This window comes from Pithys albifrons, chromosome 9 (assembly GCF_047495875.1).
Source record: "Pithys albifrons albifrons isolate INPA30051 chromosome 9, PitAlb_v1, whole genome shotgun sequence".
Lineage (NCBI taxonomy): Eukaryota > Metazoa > Chordata > Aves > Passeriformes > Thamnophilidae > Pithys > Pithys albifrons.
In genome coordinates, this window is record NC_092466.1 from 5240612 (window position 1) to 5267614 (window position 27003).

The following is a 27003-nucleotide window of genomic DNA, read 5'->3' on the forward strand; positions in this document are numbered from 1 at the left end:
ACACAGTTTTCCACTGGCTTGTGTTTTGAATACAACAGGGCATACTATCAAATCAACATTTTATAAATACTTTATAGATGTTATAAATACTTAGATGATGCCTAAACCAGCAGTCAGTTCAGTCAATGGACTCCATTAGAGGAGCTGGCAAAACTCCCTTTCACTTCCTAGAAAGCAATGAGAGGTGTCTAAGAGTGAAGTTGTCTTCATTTTACTCTTTCTGAATAGAAAAATACCAGCATTAAATACCTCAGCTGATGAAGATGAAATTCCCCCAGAACTCCCCATGCAGTTATTTAGTTCAGCACTGCAGGCTGAGCTGCAAAAGCACCTCCAAAAGCACAACTGCACCTCCCGAGGATGACAATGACAGAAGGATGGGGGGAAATAAAGAATTCAGATGCAAAGGGAGAAGGGCAGAGAGACAAATAAACTGATTAATTTTGTGCATTTCATTTATGTGTAAATCACCTCCAGCAATTTTTCCCTTTTCTCTGTTGTGCTGAGGCACTGCACACCTGAATCCATTTTGAAGGTAAAATTTAGGGAAATAAAGAGCTGCATAATCACTGTTTTGACAAGTTTCCTTTTAACTCCAGACTCTTGTTTTCAGATGCTAACAACATAAAGCCTTACTGCCCAAAACCCACTTGACTGATCTGAAAAGCAGTTCTAAGTTCCTCACCCAGTAAGACTGTTAAAATATTTAATACTTTATTTGTTGTGCAGACAAAAAAGACCAAGTCAGTATTTACTAAGGAGTGAACACTCTTTTCAGGAGTTACTGAACTTGCCAATTTTTGATGACAAGAACAAAGTGAACAAAGTATAAAGCAAATCCAAAAGTATGTTTGGGCCAACTTTGGAGATCTTGCCTGACCTATGCATAGGACATAAAGAATGTTTTTCAAGTAGCTTTGCTGATGACAGATGCTGCAATGTACTTCCCATATAAGAATGTTGTTTAGATTTATAAGTGATGTGAGTCAATGCAGCAGGAGTTTCCATGCTCCAAAAACATGGGTGTCATTGCTTGCAGCATCTTTCTGGCTCCTTGTGCTCTTCCCTCACTGCATACACAGCCCCAGCTGAGACTCAGAGCATCTCTGAGAGCCTGGAACACCCAAGCTGAGCCTTTTGCCAAACCAGCAAATCCATGGACGGTGCAATGTGTTCTCTGTACCTTTCAGATGCACATCTGGGAATGACTTCACCATCTCCACTTCAAAAAGCTCCCTCAGTACTTTTGCCAAGAGACAGTGGCAGTTTGCATGGACCAGCAGCCAAACTACAGGAAGTTACCAAAAAGTCAATGGCACCTCTAGACATCCCTAAAATTTTGCCATCGTTTCCGATTTTGTTCCATGCTCTGCTCAACATCTGTCACAGGCCATGATGCAAACAGGGGCATTTCAGGGACACAAGGACACCCTTATACACAGGAACCCCTATTCTCCGTCCATAAAGGAAAGAAGATGTGTGGGTTATATTACAGATGTGTGGGTATCCAATGCAAAAGAAGAAGAAAGAACAGCTCAAGTCCTGGTCTTCCTTTGCAAAACTCAGACAACCAAATGAAGCAGCTGCATGCCCAATAGTAAATGAGGAGAATGACATTTTGATGCCCAGAGGTGACAATTAGGAATAAAGTTTTCAGTTAAAAACTCAGTAAAGAGAGTTAAAAATATCAAAAGCATCCAAAAATGGGGTTTATTTACTCCTTTTCAGTGCTGACAGGTTTGCTATAATCCAACCCTTCCCTGCTTCTGCAAATAGCACAGCTATACTTCCACGAGAAAGTGAGGCTAATGCTTCAGCCACAACCTCCTTTCCAGAAATAAGCATCCTTTTTACTGCAGATTTGAAGGGAGGTCACTGGTGCTGTACTATTGCCCTCAGACACAAGGGCTCTTCTTATTAGTTGATCAGAGTTCTGCTCCTAAAGGAGGTGGGGTCAGGAAATGCTGCAGGTAGCGCTTGGATCTGCTGTTCATCTCAAGACCACCCTCCTCCTGGTGCAGAGCCACAAAAGGAAGAAATTCCTCTATTTCCTCTACAGGAAGAAATCCTCACAAGGATTTAAGAGTCAGATCACACAACTTAGTCCCCCTCACAAACATTTCAGTGGGGTTTCAACATAAGGGATAGTGTAAGAGATGAAGCTGTACAGAAACAGTGGAGGGGGAAGATAACAATACTGAAATAATTCAGAACTTTCTTCAGAACCATTTCCTTCCCCTGAATATAATATACTTCTAACTGCTGCATGTTTTGAGAACTGGGAAGGATTATTTCTCCCTGGAGTTCTTTCCATCAGTTCCACATTCCCACAGTCAGCTCTTAGAAATGTGCACCTCATTTTGCATGGCTATAGTGGTTTATCCTCTGTAAGGATGCCAGGGCAATAAAGCACTGCCCACCACTCTGCAGCAACAAGTGCTGTGAGCAGCTTACACAGCATATGGAGCACACCTTGAAATTTAATGATACAAAACCAGTTTCAATCTCAGAGGAAAACTGGATCACTCAGTGTATTGGACCTGATGAAGACAGCCCAGGCAGCTCAATTAACGCTTTCTGCTTCTCCATTGTCTTATAAATGCACTTTCCTTCAAGAAATGAGCCTGATCAAAAGCAGAGGCTCCTCAGTACCTCTGAGAGTCCCCAGTGTTTCAGCCTTTTGTACTGTCACAGTCCAAAAGCAGCAGCTGCCTGTTGATACAAACACTCATGCTGGGAAAACAGGTGATAATGAATTCTTGAAGCATATGCAAGCATTAAGCAACTACCCCGTGAATTGTCAGCAGCTGTTTGGAGAGCCCTGCCCTGCTCAGCACAGGTATTTATGTACAGAGTGATACCCACCCTGATATGGAACACATGCACAGACACATGCATGGCCTCTTATGGCTCCTGAGCCAGGCCCTGCCAGCAATTTGTTTGGGAATTTCAAATCTACTCACTGTGAAGCTTCCCATCCTATAAAGGGAAACAAATATAAAGGAAAAGAGCTAGAAAGGAATAACAGGCTCTAATTTCCTTGTTCCTTTATAGACAACTCCTTAAAGAGAAAGTCATATAGCTGCCCAGGTTTCCAACACTTCTAATATTTTTCTAATGTACATTCTGCTTATACAATCATGTCCTAGTCAGCCTCCATCCCAGACTCCCATACAGCAGGAAGAACTCCCCCACATTCTCACAACAACAGAAATACTTCAGGTATTTTCACTTTCAACATAGTTTTATCATCTTAACCTTGAAGGAATGTGGCACTGAGACATTGTCCCTCCTTATTCAATTGTTATCATAAAAGTTTTTGGTATTACTTAGAAAGATTCCATCGCTGCAGACAATTCGTTGATATTGTCTGATATAGTTTAGCTTTTCACTATGCCCTTCTCTCTGCTGTTGCCTCAGCAGTTACAGCTTTGGTGCCTCCTCAGTATGGGAAGGAGAGGGACAGTGTGCAAGGAAATTGCTGAGGTTACAGAGGAAGCAGTGACATGACTACATAAATGGAAAACACTTATTCTAAGATCATAATTATTTTGAATTAACTGCACATCAGACTAAGAATTCAGACAGCCAAGTAGAAGCTCATTAAAAAAAAATCTTCACTTTATTAAAGCAGTTACTGCTAGGTTTGGAAAATAAATAAAAATAAAATGAAAAGCAACTCTGAGGCTCCACTAGTCCCAACTCAGAAGAATTCACATCTGAAACAACTCCATGTCATCAGAAACACTGAATAACACAGTGATCAAAGGCACTGTCAGTGCAATTATATTGTAGGGGAGGATAAGAGGGAGGCCCAGACAACTAACAGGGTGAGTAATTGGGTTACTCTGTAGGCTTGTTTTTAAATACTGCACTCCTTGTGAATGCTGCAGGTCTCATTTAACTGGGTCACCAAAACTTAGGCAAAAGTCTACTAACTTAAGGCTAGGAAGTGCTATTTGTATGCCTAACTTTAGGATATGAGGTGTGAACACTGGAAGTGTAACCAAATCCACACAGGTAAAGACAGGAATCTGGACCAGCAGATGGAAAAGGTAAGAACTGTGCTCCTCAGCTTTTAGGACCTCTCTGTCCTTACAAGCAATACATATTTAAGATACATTTAAGAACAGAGCAAGTGCTGTGCCTTCCCTAACCACCCAGACAACGGGTATCTTCCTTGAAAATTGTACCTCTGCTCAGCCCCGGGGCCCTGACAACCATTTCACAGAGTAATTCAAAGTAAATACCTTTCAGTAGGTAATCCTGCCACAGCCGTGCTTTGAAGTTCACTGAGGTCAAGGCTCTCAGGCTCAGTTAATGCAAGTGGTGAGAGGTTTTCTTTGGCATCCCGAAGTGAGCTGTCATGTTGTGAACACCTCTTGCTCTGGTGATGTCCAGCAACAGTAAGATCTGCACATGCAGAGTGCTCTCCCTGCTCCATCACAGGCAGGGCTGGAGAGTGGGGTTGGTACAGCTCTGACTCCTGCTCTCCAGTGCTCGTGTTTATGGCCAAGTCACCTTCACCAGTGACTAACATCCTTGCAGTACCTGTTCCAGGGATGTCTCCAGTTTTTTTGTTATCATTCGCCGTGCTTAACACTGTTTCACTGTTCTCTTTCACATCTCCCTCAGTCACACTGCTAGATTCCAGTTGAGAGTCAGTTTGCAAGCAATCATCGTGGCTTACTCCATTTTTTAAGTAATCTATTAACCCATGCATGGTCACTTCTTTGTCTTGCTGCGCATCTTGTGAATTTTCTGATGTTTCCAGGCGTTTCCTCTTTACTGCATCATCCTGTACCATCTGCATGTCGTTCTGAGACTTAATGCCATGGGTGAAATGACTGTGGTTGTGTGGCTCCCGGTTTTCCTCAGGTGACACATTAAAACTCTTGGACAATTTTGCATGACTGTAAGATCCTCCCGGCACGAGCGCTGATGCTGCCATGTCAGAGATGCTCTTGGCAGTGTCTGCATCACCGTACTCACTTTTCTCCTGTTCATTTGGCTTAGGATCCCGGCATTTTTCAGAAGGAAGACTTACATCCTCTTCAGATGGAACTGGTTCTGCATCACACCCTGTAATTAAGTTATTTCCCTCTGTGGCAGCAGCATCCTCTACTTGCCTCTGCTGTCCCTCACCCGCAGAGATAACAGCTCCAGGGGGTTGTTGCTGACTGTCGGAATACGGAGGGAAGTTCTCAGCTGCTGCCCCATCAAACGAAGCTGGTCCTTGCTGCTTTATCTCTAAGCTTATTAGCGATTCAGGATCAACGCCACCAGCACACACGCCTTCCTCTCTTTCCATCTCACTGCTCTCTGTGGGTTTGTCTGGCTTTTGCAGATTTTCCAGAGCACATTCAGCAGGTGTAGCTCCATCCAAGCTAGGGACCACTTCTAAACAGCTGCTGGGCTGCCTGTTTTCCTCACTGCCCTGGAGACTTGCTTGTGGCAGCTCTGCCACAGTGTTTTCTTGTTGCAGAGATTTACCTTCGGCAGCTTTGCAGGAAGTCTCAGTAGCTAAAGATAACTCTTGCCCCTCTGCTTCTGAGGTGCCCTCAGGAGCTCCTTTGCCTGCCTTGTTTGGTTCTGAAAAGTTCTCAGCACCACAGAGTTCTGCTGTATCCTTGGCCACTGGGCTCTGCTTGAAGCCTGCATGGTTTTCAGACAAGAGTTGGGGTAATTCAGCACTCAGTGTGCTGTGGAGGGTTTTTTTAAAGATCTGGCTGATGTGCTCCCTGAAGTCTGGGATGCTGGAGCCAATGTCCAGAGAGCTGCAAGTCAGAGCCTCATGCTCCCCTCCAGAGTTCTCTGCAGACTGCTCAGAAATACTGATGCCTGCCCTGGTTATGTTATTATTCTCTTTTGAAAGCTCTTCCATTTTTTCTAAATTCCCAGATTTCTCTAAGATCTTACTGTGCTTGTCATCTGCGCAGATATTGGTTGCAATTTCCTCATTACAGCCTTCTTGTGATGATGAAAGGCTCAGTAGCTTCCCTTCTGGAGTAGGGAGAGCTAACAGAGACTCTGCTGAACTGTCACTTTGCTGTTCTTTGAAGTTTACCTCACTTTTTGGTTTTTTTGATTTAATTGCAGAGATCTCTTTCTTCGGCTTCTCAGAGTTGAACAGTGATATGTTTCCAGTTCTCTGCCCTACATTTAAAGTCTCTGGCAGGGCAAAACTTCTGTCTCCATCACTCTGAAAACATTGATCTGGACAGTCTTTCTCATCCACACATATACCACCCACAGAGCTGTTTTCTGAATTGGCAGTTTTACCTGTGCTTGCCCTGGGTGAAGGAGGTAAGTGTGCTGACACCTGAGCACCAGCAGGAACCTGCAAATTAGAGTTACCTTCTAAGGTGTTTTGGCATTCTACAACTTCCAGCCCCTTATTTAGTGATTCCCCCCCAGGGCCCTTGTCCATGGTGTTTCCAGGTTGCTGGCTGGGATGGCTGAATGCAGAGGTCTGGGTGGAGAGGGCTGTAAAAGCTGCTTGACAATAACCAGGCTGCTGCTCTGTTGTCTTTTGAATGCTGCTGGATTTATATAACTTAGTGGGAATTACTTCCCTGGGTGCCTGTAATGGTGAAGGAGATCCTTGTGCCCCTGGATTTTTGTCAGGCTTCATATTGCTTGTTTCTGTGACACAAGCACTGTCCTCACAACTTATCTCCATGTTTGCATCTTTCTGGGTGGTTTCCCCATCAGCAGTCGGAATATTTTCTGAGTTTTTTGCCATTAATGGCATTTTCCATAGAGTTTCTGGATGAGATATTTGAGGATCATTTTTCTCAGAATTATCAGAAGTATGTGCTATTTCTGTATCACTTGGCAAAGCCTGTGACATGTTAGTGGCACTTGCTGAATCCTGTGCCCCTGGAGGGGTGTTTATAGCAGCAGCACAGCTTTCCCCAGTATTATCCTCCATCCTGCACACGCAGCCTGGCTGTTCACTCTTGTCAGATTCTTTACAAAACGTATGGCTCTGGCATGCTGCTTCATGCTGACTGGCTGAGATCAAAGAATTATTACCCTGCTCGGGCTTGTTTGAGTTTTGCTTACTGCAGCAGTTTTCTTCTGCCTTGACATCGGTTTTGTTTTGCTCGTTGCAATCTCGCAAATTAAGCGTGGTCACACCTGAAGTGTCTTGCCTGTGTTTGCTGCTGCACACATCCCCAGCAGTGCTGTTGTCCTTGTCCTGTTCTTTTGCCCTCTCTGAGTCACACTGGGGTGTTGCTGGATCCAGCACAGAAGATTCTTTATGAGGGTTGTTTGAAATGTTCAGAGGTATCTGTGCTATGTTGCTGCGATTATTTAAGTCCAATGGCCATTCAGGTTGTGGCGCCCTTTCTTTGTGTTCCTGATCATCTGTTCCTGTGGCAGCTGTCAGACTGCTTTGGTGCTTCTGCTGTTCAAGTACTGTGTTTGAACTCCAGCCAGCGCCACCAGCAACACCCCCCAACTGCTCTGTTTGCCCTGCCTGGGGAAGAGCAGTTGGAGCACCTGCATTTTCCTGCCCCTCTCTGCCACTGCCCTCCAGGCCCTCCAAAGAGCTGCACGTGTCACTCTCTGAGGGGCAGTTGTTTGCAGGGATGTGGCTGTCAGCCCCTTCCTCCACATGCACTTGCTGGGCAGTAAGTTCTGAAGTACCAGCTGCAGCCTTGGGGGTTTCTGGACGAGCCATCTGCGTATTCCTGTGACTTTCTCCAGCTACTGGCTCCAGCTGAGCTTGCATTGGCACATCTGATTTGCGTTCACTTCTCAGTGCCAAGTCTTTGTCCTCCACAGAACTTTTCACTGCAGATTGGTGCTTCTCCTCAGTTTGTTTTCCATCCCCAGCATTGCTTGGTGCAGCTGCAGGTTCCTGCTCTGGACCACAGCAAGGCACTTCAGTGGTGTGACTGTTCTGTTCTTTGGTTTCCAGAGCCTGTGAGGTCTCCTTGGTTTGTACAGCCATGCAATCTACAGTCCCTGCCAACTCCTCTAAGCCCTGGAGATCAAGTTTTAATTTGGGCATTTTTGCAGTTTCTCCTGACTTGCTGGAGCACTCAGACTTTTCTTGACTCTCAGCTTTGCATTCAGATTCCAACACAGTTTCTGTAGCAAAAGCCTTTTCCCAGGATTCGTCCTGCTTACTCTGCTTACTATTACTGTTCCCAGGGTGGAGAAGCAGTGAACTGTGTGCACCATCCAAACAAACCTTTTCAGCCCTGTTACAGCCTGGCTGGCCCGACGTTTCTCCTTCTGGCTCAGTGTTAAAGCAATCAGAACTCCGTGGGCATTCCTCCCCTGCAAACTGTGGTGCAGCCAGGAGCTTGTTCTCCAGGTCATCCAGGCCAGCTGTTTTCTCTTTACTCAATTGTTGTTCAGGTTTACAACCAAGAGACTGTGAATTGCCTTTGGGAGTTTTCAAGTTGCTCTCTAAATTCAGAGGCTTTCCCTCACCTTCTTCCCCTGGGTGACCTGTTGACCTGTTTCCACAAAGGCTGAATTCTTCAGGATTGTGTTCCAAGTGGGCATTTTCTGTGTCCTGGTGGTGGCTTCTAACAGAGCTCGATAGTTGTATTCCTGCCCCATGTGAGCCCTCAGGTAATTCACTGGTTTCTGACACTTGTGCATCCTCTGTTCTGATTTCATATTTTTCTCCTGTTACATCCACCTCGATTTCTGTCTGACACAGCTCTGTGGATCTGCTCAAAGAAGTACTTAATGCATATTCTTCCAGTAATAATCTTTTATCTACCAGTGAATTTTCCTTGGTGGGACCGATAATGCTTTCTGTTTCAGAAAGTGTGGTGCTTTCTCTAGACACATCATCAGCTTTTATAATTTCATTGCTACTGGCTTCATCTTTTGGGCTTTCAGTTGTGACAGCTGATTTTTCTTCTTCCTCTTGCTTAAATGATAAAGGCACACTGAAATGCTCAGCACTAACAAGCTCATCCTCCTTTTGAAGCTCTCTTTGAAAAATGGATTTGCTTTTTTCAGAGGCTGTTTTCACTGTTTCACTCCTCAGTGGATCTTGAGAGTCATTTCCAGGCATATATTCCCTCGAAGGCTCTTCAGGCTTTGGTACCAGGGAGAGATTTGGAGGGTTAGAAGGCAACTCTGACATTAAAGCACAGGGTTCTGATTGCTTCCTTTTGCTTACAGATAGATCTGGATTTGCCTCATTCCCTTTAGCTGTTGTTCCAGCCCCCATCTGTAGATTACAGACCTCACTGATCTCAGTGAAGCTCTGAGCATTCACAATTGCTCCAAATTTTTCACTGTCTGAGCCTCCTGTTGCTGGATAATTTAGGATTAAGGTTTCCTTTTTCATTAGCAGACCCTCTCCACCATCTGTGTCCTGTCTACCTTGCTGCATTACAGCCTGCAGCTGACCTACTTCCAAAACTCCTCGCTCCTGCTCGGCCTCCTGAGCAGTAAAATAATCTGCTGCTGCCTGACCCTGGGGAAACGTGCTGACATGTGGCTCCCTCATGCCACCCAGCTGTTCCCTCTGCCAGAGAGGTCCTAATTCACTCAAACTTATTTGTGGGACTCCTTGCATTTCTGTGATTGCAGTGGGAGGGCTGGGCTCCAGGCTTGGGAAACTTGGCTCCTTCTTGTCGTTTTTGGTATAGGAGGCAGCAGTACTGTCACATTTTGGCCCTCTCTCCGCAGATTTGGCATGTGCTAGTCCCTCTTCTTTGTCACTCACTGGACCTGGTGATGGCAGTGCTGTGTTGTAATCTGAGGTGGGTAACTTGTCCTTGCTGTTTGTGACATCTGCTGTGACGAGTTCTTTGGCCAAGGCTGCAAGAGGCACTGAGACAGGCAGGCTTCTCGCTCTTGCTTCAGCAGAGTGCTTTAAGAAATTAAAGTCTGTTTGTCCTCCTTGCTCTTGCAAGATAGTGTTCTGTCCTGTCACCTCTGAAGACACCATGCTTGACTTTAGGTTGGGTAGCTCTTCAGCACTGTGGCTACTGATGCCTTCATTACTGATGCTGCCAACAATGGAAACGTTTATTTGTTTCATGTCAATAAAGAAGCAAAGAATATGAAGCAAAGAATAAAACCAGTTTGTGCCACTGATGTCTCAAAGCCATGCACCACATGCACTGAGAAGCTGATAATCTGCTTTCAGGAGTTAAACCATCAGACACAGTGATTTAAATGCTCATTGGTCTAAAAAGTATGTCCCCAGTCTTACCTGAGAGCCACCATGCTCATTTAACCATTCCAAAATCTTAGATGAGAGGGGACACACATCCAACAGACTAAGGGAGTAACATGGGGAAAACTAGAGTAAAAAAGTACTGGGAAAACCCCCAGTACCTCAAAGAAAGGCTTTTTGTCTCTGCTTGTGAGAGCCTACTGTGCCCAGAGCAAAGGGCTGAGCACTCCACAGGGACTGCAGTTATCTGGCTGTGCTCGGGTGTGGAGCAGGAGATTAAGAAGGGCCCATCTGCTGAATGTTTCCTCCAACTGATCAGCACGGTTGGCTCTCACCAAAAGGTCAAAGGTCTGCCAAATGCAGGATGGTGCCTCACGATGAAACACACCCTATGAGGTCATTTAGTTGCAGTGTTTGATTTCAGTGCATGTGAGCTGTAAGGCTTGGTGTGATCTCTCTGCCCACCCATTACAGATAAGAATGGAATCAGAGGATTAAATGCATATTTTTTCGCGTGCACTGTGTGGGCCTCAGTTTTTCATGCTGAGGTTTGCAAGTGATGAAGCAGTTTAACCTTGTTCTCTCCCTCACCTTCTCTGCCTGGGCACATTTTCACTGCCTTAGGGAATGTGGAGTGAAACATCATTCAGAACTGAATGTGGAATTGTACCCAGGAGGAAGGGGCAGCATTCACTTAACATGAATTAATAAATCCCATCCAAAGCAAGACACAGAGATAACACCAGTGCTGGAAGGTCAGTGTGATGACAGTGAGCTTTGGTTCCAGATCTACATGGGCAGAGGTGGCTCATGGTGAGCCCAACGCTACAGCTTTGCCACAGCTTAGCAGGAGCAGGTTACATTTCAGAAATTCAAAGTCATCTATAGGTTGGAGTGATAAAAGATGCTTAAAAGACCTTCCATAAGGCCAAACATATATTGGATTTCAAGTAATCTCCAGAAATCTGAGAAGCTCTCTGCCCAGGTTTTACAGACAAAATACTCGATGGAGAAGGTAGTCAGTGACCAGCTCTTGTGTCCCTGCAGTTTAGGTCTGTGTTTATACAACCAGGGCCTTTTGGGCTGTGCCAGCCTGCACAAAATGCACTTCCAGGTGGGGCCAAACCCTTTCCTTATACTGAGGACTGCCCAACAAGAGAGGGCTGCACCTAAAGCTGAACATGAGTCTGTCTCACATCCTAAAAACCTTCTTCAGAGTCATTGCAGTGGCAAATAAAGTAGTTTTAAAAGAGCAATTGAAGTTTGCCTATATGAAGTCTAAGCCTCAAATCTGAGATAAAACATCTATAACATGCAATTCATATATAGTTTAAATGAGTTTCAGCAATGCTTGGTGTCACTTTCAACATTTAATTTATAACTCCAATACATTTCATTTAAACTTTCAGAAAATGGTTTTGCCCAGTGTTTTTCTTCCCCTAGCACACTGAAAACACCTGTCCATATAAAACTTACTGATACTGGGAATAACAGAGATGGCAATGCAATATTTGGGGTCTGCTGGATCACTGACAGCATGGGGCAAGACAGGACATGAGCAAACAGCAGGGAGATGCCAGGAGGCTTTCCCTAAGGAAGGAATGCACTTTATTATTGACATTAATTTTGTACTCAGGGAAGCTTAATTAGAAGAGGAGGGAAAGAAACCACAACACTGAATAGGGGAGGGGGTGGAAAAGTGAGAGTCCATTGCCATTCCAGCTTTCTGCTCATGTTGCAGGTTTGCCTTCTTACTGGTTAAATTGCTCATCAGCAGTTTTGTGCCCAGGGTTCTTCAATCTGGAAGCACACTCCTGTCAGAGATATGGTGATCAGGAGGGTAATAAAAACAGGTGGAGGTTGTGGGGAGGAAGCCCTTTAACCTCTGTGAAATTGAGCTTTGGAGAAAGGAGAAAACAATATCTACAGTTACAATTCCTTCTTATCATTTATCTCTAATCTCTGATTCTTTACTTATCTTTAATCCCTTCTGTCAACAGAGTTGGAAAAGGCACAGTAGTAAATCTGGGATGGAAATGTTGTTCACCATACAGACCATACATCATCATATATTTGCAATTTACATAATTCATCACTGAAATGTCTCTAAGATTTTTACACATGACATCTTTGTTACATTAGACTTCTGCTTGCAGCTATTAAATATGAAACAGTTCCAAACACGTCTGAAGTGATTACATTTTCTTGACTACAATTTCTAAGCCCATGAACTATCTACTGCCATGCTGGTAGCAAGTTTGTTAGGAGCCAGAGTAATAAACCTGTGACTTAGCAGGTTCAAGGGAGATTCAGCACTATGAATCAATCAAAACAATTTTTCTGGTATTCAGAAGTGCTGAAAACTTGTTCATTTTATTCAGGAGTAGATGAAGGAATTGGGACAAGTTTGTAATTAATGTATGTTGAGCAGAATTAAAATGGCAGTGCTGGCACATGCTGTGACAGCAAGTTAAACTATCACTTTTGGAGTAGAGTAGTACTGATTCATCATCTGTGCTACTGCAGCTTCCCCCAATGTTTTATTAAGGACATAACACAGAATTGGAAGGTTTGATTCAATCATATGTTCAGACTGACCTGTCTGGATATCTCTGTGTTTCTCCTTCTGATGTAACTAACAGGTAAAACTGTATGGGGAATGTATCCTACATCTTTCTTTTCATTTTTTGCAATCTTGCTTTTCTGTCTGCAAGACATGCTGGGGTTAGACAAACATCTGTTGGGAATGACTTAAGCACAGCTGATCCTGCTTTAGGGCAGAAGGATGGACTAGATGACCTCTTAAGGTCACACCTAGTCCCATTATCTTCCACTCTTTTTAAGGGGAATAGCACTACAGGGAAATTACACCACATGCTGAAGATAATTCCCCTGAGTGAAGCCCAATCTACATTAAATCAGTAATTACCTGCAGGGAACTTGGGATTTCAGACAACCCATTTAATACAATCAACATAGAGCTATGACCTTAAAAGTTTGCATTTTTAAACACAGGAAAATAAAATGTGGGTACTTGATCTCTTTTGTTTGTAATCTAAGGAAAAATTAATTCCTATTTAAAACAAAACATGCAAATGGCAAAGCATGGAAAAACACTTGAGTTTCTTGTAGTTCACATAGAGCTTAGGGTGGAAAGAATAATTTTTCTAGGAGCAATCACTGCATGATATGTTAAAATGAAAGGAAATGTAGTCATGCAAAGATGTAGGTGCATCTTTAACTTGAAATACATGTGTCCCACTGCACTCCAGAGTTACCAAAGGGACCTTTTCCCTTCTCTTAGAAGTTAAGCACACGGTTAACGGTTTGCAAATCCAAGGCCCAAACATACTGACCACATGAATGCTATACTTCCAGTTACAACATCCAACAACAACTAAAATCTTTACATGCCTAAAATGTTTGTTTTGCATAAATAATTACTGAGAAGTTGCTTGTTTGAAAGCACATTGCAAATTTACTGACTAATTTTGAACACACATAGTTTACCTCTTTCCACTACCAGAAGGTTCTGAGGCAAGTCTGAATTTAAGAGTCCTGCTTTGGTTGCTAAGATATTTATTAGGAGAGCACTGCCTGGTCTGTGTTTAGGGTGTGAAGCTATAAAGGATGTTAAGAAATGGATGACTTATGGTGCATATCCCATAAATACTTCCAGATTAAGAGCCATGCCCAATCCACCAGCCATTAACACTTGAAGTCACAACTTCCATTACTCTGCTTTGTCATCTACAGCAAAGGCAAAGGGCCAGAAGATAAAACCAGCAGCAGAAGCAGCAAGACAAAAGCTCTCTGCCATTCAGCATTTACCAGTTGAAGGGGAGTGTGTGTGGAGGGATGGGGGTTAGAGATACCCAAATATGTTAGGCATACTTGAAAAACAACAAGAGATGAAGATACCAACACAGAAAATCATAGATAATTCAAAATTTCCATTTCTTATTCCTTTGCTATCCTTCTAAAACACTCAGCGGTTGTTGAAAGGACAGGCAGCCTTCCCAGCCCAGCCACGCTTGTGAGGGAAAAGCACCAAGTGCTAAAGCCTCTGAATCCCAGAGGTCACAGACAGCTGCCATCCACAGTGATGTAACTCAGAGCCTGAGTGGTTATATTCCCAGGAGCATCAGCCTGAAATCTGAGGATGAATTTAGAAAGCACTGGAGGGAACAAATGCACAGCCAGCTCTGCAACCACGGCACACACAGAGCTGCCTCTCGACTGTTTTTGTTCTCTTTCCCCTGACACATGAGAGTTCAGTGTCTACATTTTGAATTTACACATTTGGACACGGTGCACTGCTGGACTTGAGTTAATTTGGGGAATCCTGTGTTTTAATCTGACCCTAAGAGGTATTGGAAGTTAATTAGGGAGGTGGAATTCATTTCCATGTTCCCTTTCAAAAAAAAAAAGAAAAAAGTCAGTTTTAGAGGCAGAGCAAGTCACTATTAGAACTTCTCAGTGTAAACAAACACATGAGAAATCCATCATCTCTAAAGGGCTGCTGGCAGCAGCCAGCCTCCCCCACCCTCCCTGCGCATCTAAGCTTTCAGGAAAAAGTGAAGCAGGAATAATGATCCCTATGATGCTCCTGGGAATGTGCTCTGCTCCCCCCCTGCCCCCAATCACTCTTTGCCTCCTTGTTCCACACATGGAATAAAACGTGGGCTCTGCAATATTTTAAGTCTGAGCAAACTGAACTGCTCCAACAACAAAGAAGTGAACTGTACTACTGCTGCAGCAAGGAAGTGTGGCCAGATCTTCAGCTCCAGCTCCAGGAGTGGCTCCTGGTCTCCATCAGATATCCACAGAGCCAGCAGGAAGCTCGGCACCAAACAGACTGTCCCACAGGATGTGTGGCAGCTCCAACTCCTCACTCTGCATGGCTCTGGGTGTCCCACAGGATGTGTGGCAGCTCCAGCTCCTCACTCTGCATGGCTCTGGGTGTCCCACAGGATGTATGGCAGCTCCAGCTCCTCACTCTGCATGGCTCTGGGTGTCCCACAGAATGTGTGGCAGCTCCAGCTCCTCACTCTGCATGGCTCTGGGTGTCCCACAGGATGTGTGGCAGCTCCAGCTCCTCACTCCACATGGTTCTGCTCTGGGTGTCCCACAGGATCTGTGAGCAGCACTCCATGTGGGACAGCAGCCAAGATCATCCACCAAGAGTGCTCAATCCCCTGAACTCCTCCTGGGTGTGGATCTTTTAAACTGCTGCATCTGCTTCTTCCTAAACCTCCTGGAAAAAGAGCCTCTGGGGTTGAGTTGTCTGGCTGAGGATTGCCCAGGTGAGTGTTGTGCAGCAGGGGAAAGGCAATGGTTACACCAATGCAAAGCCTGAGGCTTGCTAACCATCCCAGCTCTTCAGCATTTGTATTCCACGTGGAAAGTTCACAGATTAATTACTGTCAATGTTCCTACTTTCCTACTTTCCAGCACATAGGACTAGCGAGAATCAGGTAAAAAAAATTGGACTGAAACAGACCATTCTAAAGTTACAGACATTTTGAATTCCAAAATAAAAGAGTTTAAAAATGACTGAAACAACTTCAGAGAATTTGTGGAGGGTAAGAGGAAGCCACCCAGAGGACTGGAAAAAAGCAAACGTGGTCATTTTCCACCCAGAGATACTCCAGCTGAAGATGGAAGGTCACACGCTCTGAAGACTCCAAGAGTTCACTTTAGGGTGGAAAAGATGTGTTCAAAGCAGCACAGGGGAGTGAGATAAAAATAAACAGCCTGGAATGTGGGACTTCAAAGATTTTCCGTTTATTGTCTTCACTTCTATTTTGGCAGGATATACAAGGCACTCAAGCCAGGCATGTGCCAGCAGTTTCAGGAGTGAGGCTACACAAGAAGTAATTGCCTGAGCTCCCACTCATCTACTAAATTTCCTGCAACAAGAATCTTATGAATCCCTTCACGCTGACTCACCCATGGAACAGTCAGCTCACATGAGTCATAGTTTTGCCTGCTGCAGTTGCTTTAGCCAGCTGGAATTTAAGTCTAAGTGTTCCAGGCACTCACATTTTCAAAAGGAACACCTAAAGAACTGCTGTGATACCATTTTTGAGCAATACAGTTTTTAAAAATGCAAATTTGCTACAGAACAGTATAAAATTACTATGCTAATGTTAAAAAAAAAAAAGGCAAGACTGCACTTGCTGCAGCCAAACCACAAATATTGCAAGGCCAAGATAAGAGTCTGCAGTGTATCAGGTGGTTGCTGGTACAAATGCTCTCAGCTGGAGGGTGCATGGATGGTGCAGTTCTGAGTCTCCTACCTGTGCTTGTGCAGTTTCACAGACAACTGCACTTTGCAGGAATGTTAGTCACGATAGGCCTACTATAAATACCAGCACTTGGTCATACTCATAATTGCCTCTCTTTTTTCCCCTTCCCAACATATAACCTGCACACTGGTAAGACAGCAAAAAATTACTATTTTACTGTCACAAATCAGAATGCATCATGTTATAAGTAGCTTACAAGAAATTTATATTTTCTTCAGCAGGACAGTGTGGTTACCACCACAAACAATATAATGATTATACACAATACCATGAAGAAAATTACAGACCAGAGGATACATGTATTATTTGTTAACTGAAAAAACAAAATACACCTCTAAAAATCTCACCCTGTCCAATTTTACAGCACCACTCTAAAATCAATTTTTTTAGCTGATGAGAATGACATCTTTGGCTTCCCTCATGTGACATTAAAGTGGAAAGACACTCAGGCATGAGAATCTCATCCAAGAAAAAGCTGTTTCATGTATAGACCTGGTAGACAGCAGAGTGTGTCTCTAGGAAAGAAGCACAACCTTTCATCACTTATTTAAACTTCATGCCTAAATATCATTATAATACAATAATTTTCATTATAAATTGACTTAGCAATCTTAGTCTTGCTCAGACTCTATTATTTTCAGTAAATAATTAAAATGTGCTAGTGGCAGTCAGAAGAAATAGAATTAATAGTAAATATCTTCCTATGTGTGTATTGAAGTACAACAACCTACTGGGGTGTAAGAGCTCCATGGCACAGCCAAACTGACCCTTCCAGAAAATAAGTTGCTCTTTTTTGGCAAGTCATTTTAGACTATGTCATGTGTCTGAATTCCCCTGAAATGTCCTTAATGTGGTCAATGACAACTGTACTTAAAACCTGAATTTGGATTTAAACTGCCACAAACTGTTGCATAATATCAATAATTTTAAAATGGAATAGAATAGACTGGAATAGACTAGACTAGACTAGAATATTGCAAGGGACCTACATGGTTCAGCTGCCTGAGCACTTCAGGGCTGACCAAAAGTTAAAGCAAATTATTAAAGTCATTGTCCAAATTGCCCCATTGCCTTTTAAGCACTGTCAGGCTTGGGGCATTGACCACCTCTCTATGAATCCTATTTCAGTGTTTGACCACCCTCTGCATAAAGAAAAGCTTAATCTTCATAGTTTCTTAAAAAAAGTGGATAAGAAGAGTTAATTGCCTGGGATAGCATTGACAGCATCTGAAATATTTTACTTGACTCCTGTTTGTTCTTGGCTTTCATTTCTCAAGTTTACATCTTTCAAAGAAATACAATCAGAAATGGTAACCAGGGTTGGTGGAAACAGTCTCTGCTTTAAGGGATGTGGCAAATCTTTCTGTAGTGAACTCTCCAATCTTAAAGAACATTTGTGACAACACTCCAAAAGGTGCCCACAGCCTAAAAATCCTACACATTTCTCAGAAAGTTACTGCTACTCCTAAATTGTATTTATTCTTCTATCTCATGATCCTTGTGAGTCCCTTCCAAGTGAGGATATTCTGTGGTTCTGTGATTCTGTTCTATCCCAGGTAACACTGATGATCTACAAAGTGTTCATCTCTTTGTTGAAATCATTCTATTATTACATAATTTCTTCATTGCAGCAGCTGCAAACAACAATGTGAAAAGAATTAATGTTTCCTACAAAATGTTCCTTTTGGGATATTAAACAAAATCCAGATTATGTTACCTTCTGCCATCCTTAATAGCACTGAAGAATATCTTAACTCTGCAAGTAGTCCTATTTATTTTATAAAGTGAATTTTAAGACACTTAGAGGAGTGCAATGCTAATAAATATTAGCTGAGTTGGTCCTTTTTAGTAGGATTATTATACAGAGCTGAGAACAGCATTTTGCAATTGCTTACAATTACATCTTATTTCAGTCAATTAGGACAACAAAAGACCCTTCAATGTTTCTCTGTCTCAGATGAGAGTTTATTAGTACAAGCAAAAAGCATAGAAAGTTTAGGTCAAGGGTTACTACAACAGATGGAGCCTTGTTTATAGTTATTCAGTCAGGCAAGAAAGTCAGTTTGGTAAACAGTAGTCTGGTGATGTTAGGTTATTTTTGAGGACTGATCATCTTCATCATCCTTATCATCCTCATCATCATCCATCAGGATGACAGACTTTGAAAATCAGTTCCACACTGAACAGAAACTAAATGCACAGCCCCCAGCTATCAACAGCACCAGGGCTTCGATGCAATTCCCAGGAAGAAACTTCATTTCTTACCTTGTAGCTCCTGGATCTGATGGGGTTATGCTCTCAGCCAGTGGCACAGCAGCAGGAAGAGGATCTGAGCTGTCCTGACCTCCAGACCTTCCTGCCCTGTTGTCCTCAGGGCTCCTTTTGGAATTGTGCCCATTAGCAGGAGCTTGGCCCAATTCTGAATCTTGTGGAGCATTCTAGGATGAAAAAAGAGAACAGTTGAAATGGCTGCTGCTGGTTTGGAGAATACAGAAACTTGAGGAGTTTTGTTCTGCCTTCTGCCAGACTTCTGCAGATTTCACTGCTTTGATGGAACTCACAGGTTGTAAAGCCAAGCCATTTTCTTATTAACTACAGAAAAACAGAAGGAAGTGGCTGAGCCAGAAATAAATCCTAGGAAAAGAAGAGGGAGAGAAGAATGCAACAATTGTTCTAAAGCAGCCAGGGCCTTTACTGACCCAAGGAGGGTATCATCTTCTTTTCCAAGCCTGGCAAATGCTTCCTTGCTAAGCAAGTTTAAAATGAGAAAGCATGGAAACTGGCTGTAAACTTGGACACTCATAATATTAGCAGTATATTTTGAGTCAAGTTAGAGATCAAGCCAATGTCAGTCAAGACCCAGCACTTGAATCCAAGTCAAGATTCCTTCCCTCCCACTTCAACAGAGCTCAGAATGCCTCTGAACAGACACAGAGGGCTTGATTCTTCAGCTCCCTGCCTTTCTGTGACAACAGTACAGGAAATGCTGCAGTTTCTGCAGTGATAGCTGCAGAAAAGCTACTACACAGCTGTGGGAATGCTGAAGGACTTCTTCTCAAGGGTAAATATTTACCCAGGATCTTCATCCATGGAGACATGCCTTTAAATGAGTGGTTTGTTTTTTTTAAATTTTGTTTCTATTCCAAACTATTGGTTTTGCTCCAGGGAGGAAGAGAGTCCTGTGCAAACACCAGGGCTGGGCCTGCAGATCCCTGAGGTTCTACAATACCCTCTGGGGCTGCTTACAACAGGTAGTGGCACCTTCCTAGTGAATTGATTTTCTTTGGCAGAAGTATCTTCAGAAGGTGAAGAATTGCTGGAAAGGGCTGCTCTGAAACAGTAGCTGAGTATGTTCTTCAAGTATAGCAAAAATCCTGGAGTAATGGAGAGAAACATTCAAGTGCAATGGACAAACAAAGTCTGAAGGAAGGTCTTTTCCAAATCCTTTGGCATGTCAAGCAATAATTAAAAAAAGGAAAACTGCTTCATCAGATCACCCTTAACACACAATCACTGTTGTTTCAATTTTTAACCGTAACTGTAAAAAGCCTTAATGTAAAGACATGTAAGTGTGTTCACTGACAGGAGAAGAACCACTTCAGAGTAATGTCAGAGATTAAAAGCACAATTCCGCACTCATCTTTTGGGTTTTCTGACTCTGAAATTTAATGTTTATTTTGTTCTAGCAGTACTCAATAAATTGCAGAGTGCTATTGTTTCCAAAATGACAGTGCTCTGTGTGAACACGGTGTGTTCCCACACAGCCAAAGGCTCCCCGTGCTCAGAGCCAGCAATGAGACACCCAGTGGACAAGCAAAGCCCGTGTAATGAGCAACTGAAAAGGTCAAGGCATACTGAAGATATGAAAAGATTTCCTTTAGACTTAAGACAAATTTTATTAACTCTCATATCCTCTGCCTTTCCCTGGAGGAACCCCTTCACTACAGAAGTCTCCTTTATCACCCCACTTTCCTCTGGGATAGACCAAGGGCTCTTGGTTTCATGATTACTAAGCACTTACCCAGCATGTGCTGACATCTGGCATTTGGAATATTTATCTAAGTACATATGTTGGCCCCAAACCCAGAGTATATGGCAAAAAATACTACAACATCAAGACTTATACAAGGAAATTTGTTTCTTACAGCCAGAAAAAAAACCCCAACAAACTAAAAAACCTTGAGTTAGTTTACAGGGCTCTGTTTTGCAGAGCAAAACAACTGTGAAAAAAATGGATTATTGAATTAATTATCAGGAAAAAAAACCCCAACTAGTGGTTGGTACACTCCCAACAAGCCAGGAGAGGCACTCACAGTGCCACAATCTTCCTCTGTCCATGTACCATGAGGGGTATAGGTGGGTCAGCCTGGAAGTTGTGCCGCAAAAAAATGCCTCATGGTAACAGCCAAAGGAAGAATCATTTTCAGGCCGCTTTTAGGCAGAAATGACCTCCTTTCCCTTCCCAGCAAGGCAGGGAGGGTAGGGAGAACTGCACAAAGAACCCCAAGAAATTAGGCCAATTTACAAATTTGTCCAGGTGCCTCCAGCAGTTGGCAAGAGCAATGACAAGTAACTATTTATTTTATTTTTGTCCTCCCTATTACCACTGTCTCCAATATTCTTCAGCTGCTTTGGGTGCCAGGCTGGACAAATTACCTCATAGATCTCTTCAGAAGATGAAGAGCTGCATGTTTTGTCTCCTTGTCCTAAAGCCTCTGTCATGTCCCATAATAGAAAGGTGCACAGTGAATAATTGAGTAATTAACTTACACTGCAGTCTCAGTAGCCACACACTGCTTCTAATTAGTCTCTCCTTCACCAGATCAGCCACTTAACTCAAAAGGCTCCTTTAGGTTATAATCCTCTGGGCTACAGACCTCCAGTCATCCCACTTTTGGAGCAGGGCATGCTGGGGATGCCTCTTGCACATAAATCTCAGAAGCAGAACTCCTGTGCAGAGAACCAGCATCCTTTGGGTTGTCATCCAGAGTCACAAATCCCACCAGACACGTGACAACCAAAAGTTAATCAGCAATATGGGCTCAGTTGTGGCATCAGAAGGAAACACTATTGCCTGTCATATCATAAACCAAATAGCTCATTGTTACCAAGGCTCCAGTAACACAAACAGATACACTGGACCCAACTCAGAGGTTACACCTGCCAGGTACTTGTAAGCAGCAGTGCAGCTATTTTAGGAATGTTTGAAACTGTAACATGGAATCAGGCTCATTTTTCATTGACTCCCTGAGTCTGATGCTTCACAGAACACTTTGAGGCCAGCATAATTTTGGTAGAAGTTCACTGGGTTTTACTTTTACTCATCTCCCTAATTCACAAGTGAACTACACAATATATATATTTTATGTGCCTGCTTTACCTGAACACCCCATCTCACTAAAATCAGGATGTTTCCACGTTAGACACAGAGAAGGGCCCATGACCCAGTGATTTTATCAGCTGCTACAGTAAAAATCTGGAGAATGATCACAACAAACCAGGGCAGTTATGTGTGTTTGAAGACTACATTTAACATTTTCTACAGGTTGTTTGGGGTCAGGGGACTGGTAAGGGTTTTTTTGTTGGGTTGATTATTTTGACTTTTTTGTTTTTAATTGTTTTGTGCTTTCAGGGAACTAATGTTAAAGAAGTTACAGCTCATCTCCCAGCTATCCCTAAGTGACTGTCATTGGCCACAGAAAAATCTGACTCCCCAGTTCATTACCAAATTTAACATGTAGTAAAACAATCTTGGCAACACGGGCCCTGTTGGAGCAGAGAGGAGTTTGAACTGTAGACACACTTATTTCCTTCTTTCCAGGCTGTTGGGTGTTTGAATGATCAAAAAGCAAAATTGCCTATTACCTAGTAAGGCAAAGGCACATTTACATGTTAAAAAGAAGCTCAGAGGATTATTTTACCAATAATCTAAAACAAATCTTAATGTAGATATTTAAATGTAAAAGTAACTCCTAATATTTCAAGATATAGGAAATCTTCTACATTTACTTTATTCATTTGATCATCACAAAAGAACTAGTTCTGTGAATTTAAGCCAGACAGAAGAAAATTATAATTAAATTTTTCGATTAAGTTTTTAAAATTTAAGCTAGTTATGCAAATCAGGTGCTGAACTAGCTTTGCAAAGCATGCTTTTTTATTTTTAATTAAAATCTGTGAAAACAATTAGAAAGACTATGTTTTGTTCACAGGTGTCATCAGATAGCTGCTGTTAAATAAATTACTTTTGAGGCTTCAATACATGCAGCCTCTGAAGTGATTGACTACAGAGGCTTGCAGCTAAATTTGTTCTACATTTGTTTCAAGTGTTGTATACTCCTGTTTGAAAAGGATTCTCATTATAAAAAGGTGGTTAACTGGAAGATTTAGGTAATTGTAACAAAAATCAGAACACGGAGGTTCTCAGAAGTTTTTTCTTTAAGTCAAGAATAATTAAAAAAATTCAACAACAAACAAACCAAGTTTGTCACAGAAAGTACACAAGCAACAGAAAGAAAACTAAAAAGCCTAAACCTTTCCCCCCTTTAAGCCACCACACTATTTAAATGGATAAAACAGATTCTCCTGAAATATGCAATGTAATTTTCTTTAAACCTTTCCAGAAGCATTGGAGTCTGCAAGAACACAAAGTAAATGTACAGGATCACTTTACTCTCCCAATGACTTTGAACAGGAGGCTGCAGAAAGAGAACTCCATTAACAGTGCAGCCAAAAGGATTATGGGCAGTGCTGTTCTCTGGCTGAAGTCATCACAGCAGAAAGAAATCCCTTTAGTGCTGCATGGGAGCCTGCTCAGAGCCTGACTCCCCAAAGCCTGGCTCCTCAAAGCCTGGCTCACAAAAGCCCAGCTCCCCAAAGCCCAGCTCCCCAAAGCCCGGCTCCCAAAAGCCCGGTTCCCAAAAGCCCAGCTCCCCAAAGCTCAGCTCCCCAAAGCCCGGCTCCCAAAAGCCTGGCTCCCCAAAGCCTGGCTCCTCAAAGCCCAGCTCCCCAAACCCTGGCTTCCCAAAGCCTGGCTCACAAAAGCCTGGCTTGGAAAAGCCCAGCTCCCAAAAGTTCAGCTCCCCAAAGCCCAGCTCCCAAAAGCTCAGCTCCCCAAAGCCTGGCTCCCAAAAGCCCAGCTCCCAAAGCCCGGCTCTCCCAGCACAAAGTCATGGCACCAGTGTTGGGCACGGCCACAGCCTCACGTCACAGTCAGCCCAGAAACGTCGCCTTTCCCAACACACCTCCTGCTCAAAAAGCTCAGCACGGGGCTGGTTTTCACACCTGGCGTTCCCACTCCAGCCCCTCTAATAGAGCAACTTGGTTTGACTCCCTTTCCTCTTTTCTCTCGCTAAAAGTCTCTTCCCTTTCCATCTGCCCTCTGCAACATTCCTCATTGAGCACACAGCCTTTTATAGCAGTTGCTGGGACATGCCAGAGCTCTGACTAGCTGCAAGTAATCTTTGAGGACTTACATTAAGTTTCCATTCCCACTAACTCACTCTGGTTAGAGGGGGGGAAACTGGAACAAGCCTTTACAAGTCTCAATCAATAAACCAGAAATCACTTTCCATTACAGTTAGTTTGTTTTTAATCTCTGCCTGGTAAAGGTGGTTCACCTCTGCATGGAGGGAGTGAGCAGTGCAGGGCAGGTGCCCTTCAGGACAAAGAGCAAAGATCAGCCCTGTTGTTCTACCCGAGTAGTAAAATCGATTTTAAAATCTTTGTATCTTTGGAGAGCTGTTGTTTCTCCCTTATGTGGAGAAATGGTACCAAAATGAATAAAAATTATACAGTGAGTGGATATTGCTTTAACAACCAGAACTTTACAATCACATCAGCAAACACTGATCAGCAAAACCAGTGACTGTGGGAGAGTAATAAATTCATACTTCACGTACTGGACCAAGCTTGAACTCCATGTGACACTTCAGATGCGAAGAATTACACTAAAACTCAGTTTTATCACCTTGCAAGGGAGCTGAATTTGGTTTTAACAAACAGCTGGTGCAACAACCTGTGTCACTCAGTGCCTGGCCCTGGCTGAGAGTGGCTGTGGTACAGCAGTTTGGAGGGGGACACCTGTCATGGCCACTCCTTGGGGTTTTGTGCCCAAACAGGACTACTAATCAGGTGGATGTAATTATGACATGATCAGATAGGAAAATCAGACTCTTTTCTTAAGGGAGATTCCATATAGGATTCTGCAATTATAGAAGATTTTTGTCTTTAATCAGTAATGGTGTAATTTGCTGTTGCTTCTGGCGTGGTTTATTTGTCTCTCGCAGGATTAGAATTTTAAGTTCATGTCTATTCTAATTAAAACCCTCAAAGGGGCAGGAATGCAAAAACTGGCATTTGTGGCAGCCTCATTTAATTTGCTTCTCACAAATACAAGAAGTAAAGCAAATTGTGATATGGTAACAATGGTATTTGAGAAATTCTGGCTACAGCTTTTGATTGTAAGTACCTTTGACCTTCTCTTAGAGATAAAAGGTTGCTTTTCCTCCTGAGAAACAACTACTGACATGACTGTGTGTGTGTATTTATAGAGTCACCATCTTGTCCTTGCTTTGGCTTTCTTCACAGAATACACAACTTCCTCTCAGCCTCAACAAGACTCAAACCTTCAGGCTTCATTGCTTGTGCTTATGACTCCATTGAGGACAATAAATATCTGAAGATCTTTGTAGTGTCAACATAAGTGTCTTCTAAACAGCTTGAGGACCCTTGCTGTGTTTCAGGAGCATGCACTGAGCTAAATGAAGCATGGTGGGAGAGAACTGGCCTCATGGCTCTTGTTAACCACGTCCTTCCACCTGTTTAATGGGATCTGTGTTCAGAGGGCAAAGGAAAATTCATAGTTATCCTTGGATCTTCACAAGCTGCACCTTCTGATTTTCCTTTGTCCCTTTCCTCACAGCTGGTGAAGGCCTGGGCTCCTACATTATTTTCTTAAGGATGGAAGGTATATGAGATATGGCAGGAAAGAGAAAATAAAGTTAGTGATCAAGGGGGAAAAGTCTTCATCACATAACTTGCAATTTTCAGTCAATAAAGCTTTAGCTGAAGCAGCTTTCTGCTCAGTGGTTCTCAGCAGCCTGACAGTGAGGCACTCAAGAAAATGCTGTTAGATTCCAATGAAGTACCATTTGGAAAATGGTCTCCAAGTTGAGTTGCAAACTCTGTTGTGCTCCCCAGACAACAATGTTTGCCTGCCTAGTAATTTCTCCCTACCCATACCTGTGGAAAAGGCAAGTCCAACATTTTCACACTACTTCTAAATGGAGAAATGTAGTAAATAATTATACATGAACTTTATAAATATAAAATATTTTTCCTTTTCATCTGTACCCATACATGTACATTTCCCATGAGAAAGGGTGATGGCTTTACAAATGCAAAGGAAACTTTAACTATTAATTCAGCAAAGAAGGAATAGTCTTCCAACTTTCTTTTCACTATGCTTTCAAATTAAGAACCCAGTCACAACTCTGTTCTGCTTTCATCCCCCCTCCTTTGCTCACAGGGAAGATGAGAATGAGAAAAATAATTATTCATTGCAGTGAGAAGTGCCCCAGAATTTGCTGCATTTGCATAAAAGGATGTATAATTTTCTGAAAACAGACAATGTAAACTCTGTAAACTCAAAGAAATACTTGGTACTATTTATCATAGAATATTGGACCAGTAGTAATTATCACTGGAAATAAGAGTTAATTCATGTGGTGACTGGAGGTGTGGTAGGACTCCATAAGCATCAGGAATGGGCACACTGGCCTGTAGCCCACTGCCATCGACATCCTGATGTGTACTGGAGTAAATGAAAGGAAAAGTGAAAGAGAATCATAATTTAGAGAGTAAAAGTGGTGGATCACAGAGGACACAACAAACTCAGAGAAGAGCCCATGTAGGGTAACAACATATTCCATTAAAATGCCATAGGCAAAATTACTATGCCGATAACTGGGAATGTATTTTTGTTGAACATAAACAATGGAATGTATACAAATGTTATTGCATGATTCAAAAAGTATGTAAACACACAGCATGAGCATGAGAGCTCAGAGGAATTTGCCCAGTTATCATCTGTGGGGATGGGGACTGAATGCTGGGACGCTGCTGATGTGCCCAGTGCATCCTCTGCCCATCTCCACAGCACCGGGATCTGAAAGAACAAACATGCCAATTAACAAGATCCATCATTTCTCAGAGCCATAAGGAAGTTTAAAGATGGGAAAAGTAATAATGCAGAATATTAACTGCAGGATGTGCAGCAGTGAGAGTTGTCCATAACAAATAAATGCAGAAATCCTGGCAGGATCTCAGCACGACACTTCAGACAGCAACTAAACTCTTCAAAGTTGTGGCCCCTCTGGCAAGTTTCCATGTGCTGTCTGTCTTACACATTTCACAGCAGAAAACAAGAACAAAAAGGTAACCAGACATTAAGATATAAATTTAAAGACATATTAACAATAACATAGACGTGGAATAACCAGCTTTGTTTGGCTATTTACTTATTCA

The 27003-nt window shown here is 42.8% G+C and overlaps 1 protein-coding gene across 12 annotated transcripts in view; it reads right to left on the minus strand.

Annotated features, from left to right (window-relative positions):
- TACC2 (transforming acidic coiled-coil containing protein 2) overlaps window positions 1–27003 on the minus strand; it is a 131592-nt gene that overhangs the window by 87768 nt on the left and 16821 nt on the right. For 10 of the 12 annotated variants that reach the window (XM_071563804.1, XM_071563799.1, XM_071563802.1 and 7 more), the window contains 2 exons: window positions 18742–18914; window positions 4251–9995 (listed from right to left, as the gene is read on the minus strand). In XM_071563804.1, the coding sequence (XP_071419905.1) occupies window positions 4251–9995; window positions 18742–18914 (5918 nt within the window). The remainder of the gene's footprint in view (window positions 1–4250; window positions 9996–18741; window positions 18915–27003) is intronic. The other 2 variants (XM_071563809.1, XM_071563810.1) reach the window with 1 other exon arrangement.